This window comes from Pinus tabuliformis, chromosome 7 (assembly GCF_031772625.1).
Source record: "Pinus tabuliformis cultivar Carrire ecotype Pingquan chromosome 7, CPIR1, whole genome shotgun sequence".
Taxonomy (NCBI): Eukaryota; Viridiplantae; Streptophyta; class Pinopsida; order Pinales; family Pinaceae; genus Pinus; species Pinus tabuliformis.
In genome coordinates, this window is record NC_142293.1 from 1,898,742,790 (window position 1) to 1,898,757,186 (window position 14,397).

General features: G+C 34.5%; 1 protein-coding gene across 1 annotated transcript; it reads left to right on the plus strand.

Moving 5' to 3' along the window:
- The first annotated feature begins 5,162 nt into the window (after positions 1-5,162).
- Positions 5,163-14,159, plus strand: LOC149256063 (plasma membrane ATPase-like). Its single transcript, XM_089457378.1, has 20 exons — positions 5,163-5,388; positions 5,655-5,774; positions 5,901-5,999; positions 6,084-6,221; positions 6,635-6,949; positions 7,059-7,265; positions 7,393-7,512; positions 7,706-7,825; positions 7,926-8,048; positions 8,895-8,999; positions 9,122-9,266; positions 9,354-9,518; positions 11,038-11,276; positions 11,866-11,898; positions 12,000-12,081; positions 12,193-12,353; positions 12,500-12,670; positions 12,796-12,978; positions 13,074-13,252; positions 13,833-14,159. The coding sequence occupies exons 1-20, from the start codon at positions 5,332-5,334 to the stop codon at positions 13,927-13,929; spliced, it is 2,859 nt and encodes a 952-aa protein (XP_089313504.1). The 5' UTR covers positions 5,163-5,331; the 3' UTR covers positions 13,930-14,159.
- Positions 14,160-14,397: the final 238 nt, after the last annotated feature.

Here is a 14,397-nt window from a genome sequence, read left to right on the forward strand (position 1 = left end):
GGGCTACCTTTCCATACTTTTTCTGTGTGGAATTCACAGATCCAAACTCTTGCTTCTTTTATTTAAATTGCTTCTAGATTTTGATATCATAGTACCTTGCGCCTAGTGAGGAGATGTCGAGAAACTCCATTTCTATTTGGATGTATCTACAAACCATTTTGGTACTTATGCACTAGATGTTTCTTGGAGTCTTTGATACTTAGATTAGTGTGCATGGTATCGAATATAGTTGTGAACTCTAGTGCTATTTGGTCCCTGTCTGCACCACAATGTGTTGTGTCTTGTGTACTTGTCATCATAGTTTCCAATAGGGTAATAATTTTCTGTAATAATGCCCCTAAAAGATCCTCAAGTGGGTACAACCAAAACATTGTGCATTCCTCTATGAGCTTTTTCTCAATGTAGGTCTCCCATGAATCCTTGATAGGGGGGGATAGCCTTGAAGAGTGAAAAGGTAATATTTTCTTTATTGGAAAAATTGTGCATAGAAAAATATCCTTCTAGTAGATTTAATCATTTGTCTATGGAATCTAGATGTATCTAGCCTTCAAATATAGGGATATCAAAGCTAACTTATACATTAAAGGGGGAGGTGCCTCCAAAGTGGCTACTTGACGAAGATGTGTTAGCTGCTAGCAATTATTGAAGGATATGGACAAAATTATCCATCATCTTATTCCTTTGTTACACAAGGGATTCCTTGAGCAACAATTTAATAGGGTTTCCCTCTCCCTCATCTTTCTTTTCTTTTGCCATGAGAGGCCATCAGGGTTGGTGAGGATGGTTGTTATAACCTTATTTGCCACTCCACTATAGTGGGAGAGATCCTAATTCAACTTGCCCCAGTTGTTGGCTAGAATGCATCCCCTTCCACCATTGGTATTACTTACATGGGTCTTATAAGGAAGCTATTAGATTTTATAGGGCTAAAATTGCATAATTAAGTAATTTCTCATAATTATTTTGTCACAATTTGATAATTATGAACTAGTAATTATTTCATAATTAAGAGTAAGGTTCTTAGCGAGTTGGGAAAAACTCATAATTGAGCATGATACTTGAAGGCATGAGAATTGGGTGGCATCAAGTCATTGGTAGACTTGATGGCATGTGAACAAAACAATTACAAGTCCTGCACAAGTTGTATGCTTAATTATGAGCTTTCTCTAACTCTCTAAGAACCTTCTTCTCAATTCTGAGTTTTTTTCTCAATTATGAATAGTTATTATTTCATAATTATGAAATTGTAACAAGATAATTATGGTAAATTACTTAAATATGTAGTTTTAGCCCGATAACATCTAATAACTTATAAGACCCATATAAGTAAAAACATGGGCGAAAGGGGATTCATTCTAGTCAGGAACATAGATAAGTTGAACTAGGGTATCTCTTACTATAGTGAAGTGGGAAATAGAGTTATAACAATGGTCTTGCAAAGGCTCAAGTAGATCAAGTCTCAACTCTGTATACCACGACCTCGTTGGGGACATGCACAAAAAAACACATAGAGAGCATACCACCATGATACCAATGATTTGGATTTATGAAGGGAATGAAATGAAATACATATTTATAACAAAAACACAGTGATACAATAAAATTTTACTTCTATTAATAAGTGGAATGCGTTGGAAGTGTAAAAAATATGGAATGAAACAAACTCACTAGAATGGTAGTAACCTATCTATGAGTAGAGATGAGATGGCTACATGCATTTTCCATAGCCCATTACAGTGAGGCACAAAGGCCCTTTTTAATGTAAAGTGACAATGAAAAAACCCTAAACACCCAAAAACCTAACCCTAAGAAATGAAACACAAAAAGGTTTTTGGCCCTAATGGGGTTAGTACCAAATTCTTGGGGTCGTAAATTTTTCATACAATATTTCTTTGGCGTGTTTGATAGCTGGTTGGAAAGGTCTAGCTCAGAAGTAAACATTACGACTGGGCTTAGGCTAAAGCCTATGCACCTACCACATAAAAAAAAAGACATTTAGGGCTTCAAAATGACCTCTAAATGTTAGGACCCAAAAAACTATAAAAAAAAGGTCAAGATAAAGAACCATGCTTTGAGCCATTGGAATAGGCAGGTAGTCACCAATATCCACCTGGATCATTGAAGACACGATATAAGAATCCTATATGGTTCAAGGATTTACTCATGGCACTATATAAATTGAGAAGCTTCATAGGTTGTGGATTTTGTTCATGGCACTTCATCATGAGAAGCTTCATTTAGGGTACAAAGATATTATTGTCCTCCACTAAGCTTAGTTATACTTTGAGACTTATTCTTGGCTCACAACTAATCTAGTCAATTGGAGATCAATGATACCCGGCATAGTTTTGATGTGTTGGTTCAAGAAATCAACGAAGGTGGTTGAGCCTAAGAAGTATCTCTTACCAATGGAGGCTCTTATTTCCCTTCGTTGATTATGGAACCCATCCATGATGCTTAGGGTTTTGTAATGGCGCACATATTCAACTTGGATGCTAAATGCTCCTAATATAGGGCTCATGTCATGGGTTTAATATGGTATTCATGGCCTTGAGATCAAAAAAGTTCAATTAGGGCATAAGGTCATTGTTCCGTGACCATGTTTATGTCATAAGACTCATTTTTAGTGGGAGAAAACTAGCTATGGTTCTTGAATCCAAGGCAATTAAAAAATATCCTAACACACTTGGTCTCCTTCCCTAATCATGGTTAAGGGCTTACAAGGACCTTGTGAACTATTGTTGATGTGTGAAATCTCATAATAGCATTGGTGTACAACTTAGATGCCAAATAGACCTTAGAAAAGACTTGTTATGGGTTAAATAGGATATTAATAGTGATTAAGCCCAAAAAACTATCTTTAAGACCTAAGGACCAATTATTTTAATCCATTTACCATGACACTTAGGTCAAATTTTTTTTTACTTAAAACTTCAACCCCTTAGTTTCACTAAACTTGATTTAAATCTTAAAATGAATTTACTTTTATACAAAGGAACGTGCATAAACATTTAAGAATACAGTTTTAAAATGCATACAAACACTTCTCTAACACAGTACATACAACCCAACGTATGTGAAAATTTGATTAAAACCCAACCATTCAAATAAAAACACATATACTTTGTTTTATTGCAATACATGTAAAATCAAGTAGTTTTAATAGTTTTAAGAATAAACTTCTTATACGCTCTCTCAATTCATAAAAAGAAACAAGTTTCCTTGGACATCGCATTTCCCTTTCATCTAATCAGTGATAGCAATTTGGATAAAATATGTACTCAATAATGACAGACAAAGGGAATGCGGAGCCAAAAGTTCTGAATATATAAATTCCAGTTATGAGAACTCAGCCCAATAATGATAATAATATTGACAAAAGGGACTTAAAAAATACACAACTAAAATAAAATATACACGAGCAAAATAATGTCTTATGTGGATGTCTCACTGCATGAACCATAGCCTTGACGAGGATTTTGTGTCTTCTGAATGTATAGTCCAAGGATATTCTTACGTAAGTGCAAAGCATGATACTTACAATATTTTTTTAATGGATGGCCAACCATAAACAGGATTATCTATTGAATAAATAAGTAATTTAATGATGCAAGCTATCGTTTGTAAATAGTGTATTATTCTTGCATGCCTAGTGCACTATAGGGTGGCCAACTATGAGGAGGATTGGCCTGTTGAATAAATAAGTAAAACAATGATATAAGATAATGGGGAAATGATCTATTATTCTGGTATGTTTTGTACGCATCTGATTTGCCAACGACGATGGTTTCTGGTTCGTCAGTGCTTTCGAGATGCCCGTACAAACACGTAAGCGAACTCTGGTCGAACTTAGCCCCAGGCTAACCAGATTATATAGGGCATTAAATGTCTGGTACATGCATGTTCTATAACAAAATAACATATCATTTTTATTTTTAATTTGTATCTGATCATTTAATACCCTATGACAAGTTGATTAGTTTAGATAATCTTCGGCAAAATCACATAATCAATCATTTATCGTTGGTTCATCGTCAGGACAAGTTGAAGAACTGATCTGGTTTGGCTTGATTAAATAGGGTGTGCAGAGACTCCAACGGCTATAAAGCAACGGCTAATTTTGACTTGATGGTCATAGTCAAACCCTTAATTTTAATATTAATAGAAGTATATAATTTATTATTATTCGTTAATTGAATAATATAATAATTCTTATTGATTAAATATAGTGGTCATTATATCTACATATATACTAAGTAATCTATATTTATTATTATTCCCCAATTTATTTAAATATAAACAAATAATATTAATTTATTATTATTGTTAGAAATTAGTAACACTAAATAACTTGTGAATTTATTTAATTATAATAGCTTAAATCTAAGGGTCCAAAGGTAATACCAGATATAATGGTCATAATTATACCTATTAATGATTAGTCTTTACCGTCGAAATTATACCTAATAAGCTAACTCTGGTCAAGATTATACCAACCCACCTCCATAATATGATAGATATTATACCAACCCACCTCCATAATATGATAGATATTATATTGCTGGAGAAAATAATAATAGGGCACAGTATGCTGTAAATTGGCATGCAGGACATTTTAATAATCAAATGCTTTAAAAATACTACACATCATGAATAGAGATAAGTTGCCTTTATGGTGCACAGGAATATCCTAAGTACCTTTCATGAAAATAGTGGAGATTAATATAAAAAATTTCAATTAATTGGTTAAGTTTTTGTATTTAAGTAATTTTTAAGTACCATTTCTATTAAATGATTAAAAAGTGATTTATTTGGGCGTTAGAATTAGGGTTAATCTACTTGTTGACTCTATATTGCTAAATATTTTATTTGAAAATTAAAATTAAAGTTAATTTAATTGGTAGTGTCTATATAATTAAGCACTTTTGCTATCAAACCCATGAGAAAATACCTCTTTTAAGTAAATCTATCTGAAACAATATTTATTTCATGGATATAGCAAGTCACTGATGGCCAAAAGCATTACCACATACAAGAAAATAGATAAATGAATAAAATAAAGGTCAGGTGACGTTGTCCCCTGGTCTCGCCTGATGGCATTGATTGCCCAGAGTGTTCTGCCTTAAAGGCTATTCCGTCTTCGAGATCTCACCCAAGGCAATATATATAGATATTCAGAAAGTTTCTATATCACTTGAATATCGGTGTGATCCGTTTCCATTTGCATGTAGTATTCAGCCATACCAAATGCTCAGCTGATACGTTGTTTGGTGCAGTCAGGATTTTGCTCAGTCCTTGGAGTTTCAGGAGAGCAACTAATTAACCTGAGCCATGGAGAACATGGGATCTCTCGGTCTTGATGGCATCAGGGATGAAACCGTGGATCTTGTAAGGCCCAAGCTTGAATTGCCAATATATGATTCTGGGCTTTTGTGATTCTAAGCTCAAATTTGTAATTATTATATGACAATTTGCTTTTTCAGTTAGGTTTGTGTGCAGGAAGGTCTAAATTGATCCTTGCAAATCATAAGCATGATAAATTGTGTGTATAATTTATTTCAAACTTAATGCCTAGGGCCGCTTTCTTAGCTTTGTTTTGTTGGTAATAGCCCACTTATTTGGGAGTAACACATGTTTGTTGCCTGTGAAATTAGGAGAAAATACCTATATGTGAGGTGTTCCAGCAGCTGAAATGCGACGAAGATGGACTGTCCACGCAGGAAGGAGAGAATCGTCTCAGAATCTTCGGACCAAACAAACTCGAAGAGATAAAGGTGAGAAATTAGAAACCAATATGATCATCTTCGTATGTAACTAATTCTGCAACCTCTTCTGCGGTAATAGGCGATTGCTTATTTAAAATATACTGACCTTACTGACCTGCTTCTGGAAATTTTCAGGAAAGTAAAATCCTCAAGTTTCTGGGTTTCATGTGGAATCCTTTGTCATGGGTGATGGAAGCTGCTGCAATAATGGCCATTGCACTGGCAAATGGACAGGTATAATCTGCCCTATTTTAAAGTTGACTGTTATGCAATGGTTTAGAAGTATTAATAAGAACTGTGTATGATATGGTATTGTAGGGCAAACCTCCTGACTGGCAAGATTTCCTTGGAATTATGGTGCTGCTTGTGATCAACTCTACCATTAGTTTCATTGAAGAGAACAACGCTGGCAATGCAGCTGCAGCTCTTATGGCTCGTTTGGCTCCTAAAACCAAGGTAATAGCAGTTTAATATACTAATTTAATTTAATGTTTAGATGGGTAGTGATTTTAAAAATGGATAATAATAATAATTAAAATGGATAATAATAATAATGAGATTGTTTAGTGTTAAAGAAGAGAAACCATAATAGCCATTTATGAGTTGACTTTTTGTAAATAATAATAATATTCACATTACAAGAGCCAAATTCAAGATAATTATATATAACAGTCTTATACAGCAATTTAATATCTAAATTAACAATCATTTTAAAATTGGATAATAATAATAATAATATTTAGCATTTGGAGAAACCACCCTCACCATTTATTAAATGAATAGATCTTTAGTGAATATTATTCACAGTTGCAAATGAAATCCCATGTGACCACAGAGCCTAAAAAGCCTGCACTGTTGGTCATGTGCAGGTTCTCAGGGATGGTAAATGGCAGGAAATGGACGCTAGTATTCTTGTTCCTGGTGATATAGTCAGTATTAAATTGGGAGATATCGTTCCTGCGGATGCTCGCCTGCTTGAAGGAGATCCTTTAAAGATCGATCAGTCAGCTCTAACAGGAGAGTCTCTTCCAGTGACTAAGAATCCCGGAGATGAAGTTTACTCAGGTTCTACTTGTAAACAAGGAGAAATTGAAGCCGTGGTTATTGCTACTGGAGTTCACACCTTCTTCGGAAAGGCAGCTCATTTGGTGGATAGCACAAACCAAGTGGGTCATTTCCAAAAGGTTTGTATTCTGTATACCCATCCATATGACATAATGTTAGCTGAATATGACTTGGTTTCATCTATTCTTCACTGAGCTGAATTCAGTTGTGGTGGATGTTATGTTGCAGGTTCTTACTGCAATTGGTAACTTCTGTATATGTTCAATTGCAATTGGAATTGCCATAGAAATCGTTGTCATGTACCCTATTCAACATCGACTGTACAGAGATGGAATTAACAACCTCTTGGTGCTTTTGATTGGTGGAATTCCTATTGCGATGCCCACTGTATTGTCTGTAACTATGGCCATTGGCTCTCACAAGCTCTCTATGCAGGTTAGGAGACTGGCCTCATTTTTAACTATTGAAAAGCATAGTTTCAAACAATCATATATTGCACCTGTCCAGTTCTTCTCATAACCCATCTTGTCACTATTGCTATGCCATTGTGATGCACACACAGGGGGCTATTACAAAGAGAATGACTGCCATAGAGGAAATGGCTGCCATGAATATTCTTTGCAGTGATAAAACAGGGACACTCACTCTCAACAAGTTGAGCGTTGATAAGAATCTTATTGAGGTGATTTTTTTTCAGGGATGCAGCTAAGGCCATTATGATCATATTCCTCGTTTTCTTAATTCTCTGAATTATTCTGATTCCTTTTCATAATAATGTTTCAATTTCACAAGAATGTTTCAATGTTCAAACAGCCCCAAAGCAACTATATGTCTGAAAATCTCCAGTTTTCTGTGATTGGTTATAAATGAACAAGGTATTCACCACGGGCATAGAAAAGGACACCGTATTATTGCTGGCGGCTAGGGCTTCTAGGGTAGAGAACCAAGATGCAATTGATGGAGCCATTGTAGGCACGCTAGCAGATCCTAAGGAGGTAATTTACTAGACTCTGGATTTACTGATTCACCAGAATGTTTATGTCCAGCTTTTTGTGTCTCATCCTAAATTGACGGTTTATGCCATTCAACTTGCAGGCTCGAGCAGGCATTACCGAAGTTCATTTCTTGCCATTCAATCCTGTAGATAAGCGGACGGCCCTTACTTATGTTGACTCTAACGAAAATTGGCATAGGGCTAGTAAAGGAGCACCGGAGCAGGTGATTCATCATCATGATTTCTATATGAATACCTAAAATCATTTTATAGAAAACACATGTGCATAGCATTTGTCTATAAATTTCAGCTGCAATCACGTTGGTATTTAGGAAATTTAGCAAAACATATTGACATTTTTTTTCCAAGGAAAGACATCTACCTGTCTTTAAGCTTAGGGGTTATTATCAGAAACAAGAAACGAAATCAGAAACAATGAAACCAGAAAGGGTAAGGTTTGTGGTACCAGATTTAACTCTGATGAACTGAAAACGACATATTAGTATATCGATATTAATATTGATATATTAATGTGTTTTGGTTTGTAACTATGTGGTCAACTAGGGCTAGAGAAAACTAGAGTAAGTTTGTTAATACAACAATTAACAGAAAAAGACATTATACTATATATATATTTGATATATTAATGTGTTTTGGTTTGTAACTACGTGGTCAACTAAGGCTAGAGAAAACCAGAGTAAGGTTATTGATACCAAATTTAACTCCAATTAACTGAAAAAGACATTTTTTTTCCTCTGGAAAAATCAGTTTTTTTTGCAACCCCACATGATTTGAACTTGGGTGGGGGTGTGAAAACCATCCGCCCCAACCATTACATCATGCACGTCATGTGCTAAAAAAGACATTGTACTATTACGATTTTGATATATTAATGTGCTGAAAAAGACATTGTACTTCATCCGCCCCAACCATTACATCATGCACGTCATGTGCTAAAAAAGACATTGTACTATTACGATTTTGATATATTAATGTGCTGAAAAAGACATTGTACTATTACGATTTTGATATATTAATGTGTTTTGGCTTGTAACTATATGTGACCACAGATCCTTGAACTCTGCAACTGCACCATAGATTTGAGAAATAAGGTACACTCAGTTATTGATAAGTTTGCAGAACGTGGACTTCGATCCCTCGCTGTGGCCAGACAGGTATTCCATTCAATGAATGCAACTCAAACCCAGCTTACACTTTATTTAAGCTTTTCATTGTTCATCAGATAAACATTACTAATATAACAAAACCATTCAACACGATCCTAAACACATTGCAGCAAGTTCCCGAGAAGAGAAAGGAAAGTCCGGGAGGTCCGTGGCAATTTGTTGGTTTATTATCTTTATTCGACCCACCTCGCCATGACAGTGCAGAAACTATTCGCCGGGCTCTTGACCTTGGTGTCAATGTCAAGATGATCACAGGTAACACTACTAATAAAAGTTTTTATGAGTTCTATCCAATCGCAAAGATCCACGTGGAAACCTTATCGTTATTGCTATGTCAATTAGGTGACCAGCTAGCCATTGCGAAAGAGACGGGGCGAAGACTGGGCATGGGTGCGAATATGTACCCATCTTCTTCTTTGCTTGGACATCACAAGGATCCCAATCTTGAAGCAATTCCCGTCGATGAGCTGATCGTGAAAGCTGATGGATTTGCCGGAGTATTTCCAGGTGCTCAGCATTTAAATTTCAATTCACAAGCAGCTAAATTACAAGTTTTTCACCCTTAGTTATTGATTATTGCGCCAAGAGGTATAGATTTGGTATTTTTTAAAATTTATAGATATAGATATAGATATTATTTAAAATAAATATATAATTTCAATTATATTAAAAGTATATATATATGAATGATTAATGTTGATAAAACTAATTATAAAATATTAATAATCATTCTAATAAGTTAAAAAACCTATATATTATATAGAGTAATTCAAAACATAGTTATCAAATTAGTCAGAATCGAAAAAAAAAGTTCGGAAATTCGTCCATTTGATTCAAGTGATTCGTGGAAAGTTGATTCGGTTCGTTCACAGTTTTCTTCGTTTGAGCCCCTCCGTAAAGAATACTATTTTAACATAAGAGAATACTTTAATATAAGAGTGTTTTTTAAGAAGTTAGAAGGCCAGGCAGGTTAGGTGACCTCGCTTGACTTTTTAACTGGAAATGAAACCAGGTAGGAGACCTCGCTTGACTTTCTAGTTGGAAATGAAAGATATGCTTTGGCATTATGAAGGGATCACTTTGCTCCGGATTACTGTGCAGGTCTTAACATATTGAAAATTATGTGTATTTAAAAAAGAAAATAAGGAAAATAGAAAAGTTTCCAATTTGACTCTTGTTTTGGCGTGCTAGAAAATTAAAAAATGCTTTTTGGACGGTTGGAAAATAAAAAATTGTAGGATTTTGTAGGATTTTGGAATATTGGAAAGCTAAAAAAATAAAATGTAAAAATAGATTATTACTTATTTTTTAAATATATATATTTTTTGGATACAGTGTAAATAGATAAATAAGTTTAGAATGGTGATTTTCCAAATATATATTTATTTATTAAATAAGAATTTGGACAAATAATTTTGATGGTAAAAAGCCATGTTATATTTTTTAGTCTTTTTAGATTTAAGTTTTTGGAGGGAAAAATAAGTGGATTTTTATTTCTTTTGGGGTGAATTGTATTTCGAAGGCTTCTATCTGGTTTAGAGTTATTAGAAATATTTCAAAATTTAAAATAAATTAGGAAAAAATAATCAGAATATGCCATTGTCATTGCTAGAAAAAAAGAAGGTTTATATATTCAAGTTAAGATGTATACTATCTCAGTTTTAACAAATTAAAAGTTATTTGAATTTGAACTAGCTTGGTAATTATGATTGAAAAGAAGCTAAATTCTCATAGTTATAGTTTTATTATTTTACATTTTGACTTTTTCTGGATAATTTTATATTAATTTTGTCTTTAGTAAAGATTTGTTGGAATTGCAAGTTTAATCTGTGGCTATAAATTCCATGTGTCCATGGAATCTTTCAAAAGATCAAAAAAAATCAAATATTTCTTAATTTTTTTTTCCATTTTTTACACTTTAAAAGAAATTTAAACATTTTTTCAAATTTTACACTCTAAACAATTTAAAACTCTAATTTAACTATTCTGTAACAAAACATTTACTGATTTATTCACATCTTCTCAGAGCACAAATACGAGATCGTGAAGCGGCTTCAAGAGATGAAATACGTATGTGGAATGACTGGGGATGGAGTTAACGACGCCCCGGCTTTGAAGAAGGCAGATATCGGAATTGCAGTTGCTGATGCCACGGATGCCGCAAGAAGTGCCTCAGACATTGTACTTACGGAACCAGGGCTTAGTGTCATTATCCATGCTGTCATTACCAGTCGTTGCATTTTCCAAAGAATGAAAAATTACACGGTAAGATTAATCACAATGCTTTTTTTTAAGCAGCTCTGCTTTTTTTTGGTTAAATTAACCGGGGCATATCACGGTAAGATTAATCACAATGCATTTTTTAAGCAGCTCTGCTTTTTTTTGGTTAAATTAACCGGGGCATATATTGGGTAGCTAATTTATTGGATAGAAGAAGAAAGATCAGCCTACAATACAATCACCAAAATTGCGCTATTGTATTTAGGTTAAACGTTTTTGAAATAATTTTAATTTCTCAAAATGATTTTCATCCTCAAACCCTCCCCTCCTATCAGCTTATTTGATCGCTGAAAAAAGAGGTGTTTATATAAGATCACATGTTAGTTATTTAGTCTGTAGTCTGTTGGCTTCAATATAATCCGTTGTGAGCTTGATAATGAACTGGTCCATCCGACAAGTATTGAGTTGAAATCCCAGATTGAACTTAATAATGTCAAAGTATCATTGGATTTCTCCACCCAATTTTCATATTCACCCCAGTTCTTAAGTGACCATTAGGGTTTTGAATAGGTGGATAAACTCAAAATACATCTACTCTAAAAACTAAAACATGGTGGTCGTGTTGTTGCTGCAGATATATGCTGTATCTATCACAATCCGTATTGTGGTAAGTAGAGAGCTGTGGTGGAAATAGAATTCTGGCCAATATATTTGATTACACTAAAGTATAATAAAAGATCTACTAACATGTTTCTGTCATGAGTACAGCTTGGCTTCTTGCTGATCACCCTCATATGGAAATTTGATTGCTCTGCTTTTATGGTTCTGATCATTGCTATTCTTAATGATGGTATTTTGCAAACCCTTCAACTTGAAAACGCTCGAAATGATTACAAACCTGATTCATCTCAAAAATACAAATTCTCATGCAAGCATATATATTTTTTCATGTTATGTTCAGGCACAATCATGACAATATCCAAGGACCGTGTTAAGCCATCTCCACTGCCTGACAGTTGGAAGTTGAAGGAAATATTTGCAACAGGTGTTGTTTTGGGCACTTACCTCGCTACCATGACAGTCATATTTTTCTGGGTGATGTACGACCATCTATTTTTCACGGTAGGATTGACTTTTTCTCACTAGTTTAGATTTTTCAAAAACACCACCCTAATCACTCTATATATAATAACTGCTTCAAGATGCAAAGCATTGATTAATTTCTTCTCAAAGGATTCTCAATAGAATTATGAACAACCAATTTGCAGGAGAAGTTTGGTGTGAGACCCTTAGGAACAAACGATGAATACATGGCTGCACTGTACTTGCAAGTCAGTATTGTGAGCCAGGCCCTCATCTTTGTGACTCGGTCCCGCAGCTGGTCATTTTTAGAGAGACCTGGCCTTCTGCTTGTCATTGCCTTTATAATAGCTCAATTGGTAACTAACCTTTCGACATATTTTCATGAATTTACCTATTTGTGAATAATCGAACATCAGTGAGCAAACATGAGTGACCAAGCTCCAACTTTATGAAGATGATCGGTTGTGTTTATTGGATGCAGATTGCTACATTCATTGCAGTGTATGCAAACTGGGGATTTGCAGGAATCAAGGGCATCGGATGGGGATGGGCAGGCGTTATTTGGTTATACAGCATAGTTACTTATTTGCCCTTAGACCTCTTCAAGTTTGCAATCCGCTATATTTTGAGTGGAAAAGCTTGGAATACTATGCTGGACAACAAGGTAATTAAGCGGCCAAATAATTAGGAAAACAATAGTATTGCAAAACAAATCTATGCGGAGATGCTGATACTCTATCTTCTAATAATTATCTGCAGGTCGCTTTCACAACCAAAAAAGACTATGGCAAGGACGAGCGCGAAGCACAATGGGCTCATACTCAGCGCACCTTACATGGCCTGCAAACTGATTCTCACTCTAAAATGTTCGAGAGGAAAAACTTTTCTGAACTGTCTGAAATTGCAGAACAAGCCAAGAGACGTGCTGAAATTGCTAGGTAAATATATTATTGGTTAAACACAAATCTATATATTATTATTATTTAAGGTTAAGGTCACAATCAAGCCAAACACCAAATTGGTGTATAGAGCTATTATCTAATGTTAAGGTCACAATCAAATGTTAACGTCACAATCACGTCAAACACCAAATTGGTATACAAACACCAAATTGGTGTATAGAGCTATTATGTAATGTTAAGGTTACAATCAAATGTTAAGATCACAATCACGTCAAACACCACACCAAATTGGTATACAGAGGAATGCTTTGAGCAGTCATTTAATTATAAATTCTAGTTTACTTTTTTGATTCTGAACCTATAAATTTTTAAGAAAAAACATATACTCTTCACTATTAATCTTACTCAAACTATATTAATTCATTCATACTTAAATTACAAATTTCAAAAATATTTTGAAATTAAGCAAACTAATTCAAGCTAATTTCTAAGCTAATTTCTAAAATACTCTAGTCACATAAACTATAATACCTAAATATGTGACAATAATGTTTATGAAAACTAATTAAATTCAGCTAATATGTTTTTGCTGTTGGTTACACTGCCCTCTTTACAGGCTTCGGGAGCTGCACACCTTGAAAGGACATGTTGAGTCTGTGGTTAGACTCAAGGGTATGGATATCGACACCATACAGCAGGCTTACACTGTATAACTTGCTTTTCGACAAAACCACACTGCTCCGCGCTGTCTTGAAATGGCAGATTCATTAATGTCCATTATTAATGGGGTTTATTCGAAATAATGTTTAGTAGTGTCGTGGTGGGATAAACTACACGTATAGAAATTTAATAGTTTGAAGTATTATGAGGAGGATATAACAAGGTTTTTCCTAGTGTAGCAAAATTTTATGAGGATATTACCTATTTTTTGCTTTAATAAAATCCATGAATCTGTTGTTAAGCTTCTAATTTCAGGTGTATTTGCTCATGGAAGCGCCTTAAAAGAGAGAAGAGAAAGTCATTTGATGCTTAAATGTTCTGCGTGCTTGTTATGACTGCAAGTATTTTTTAATTGATAGACTTTCAAGTCTCGTTAAGTCTCTGAAAATTCGCATGCTCAATAGAGAGAGCAAGATTAATACTCTCAGCATCTCGTCAGCGAGGGGAAGGCCAGGAACACG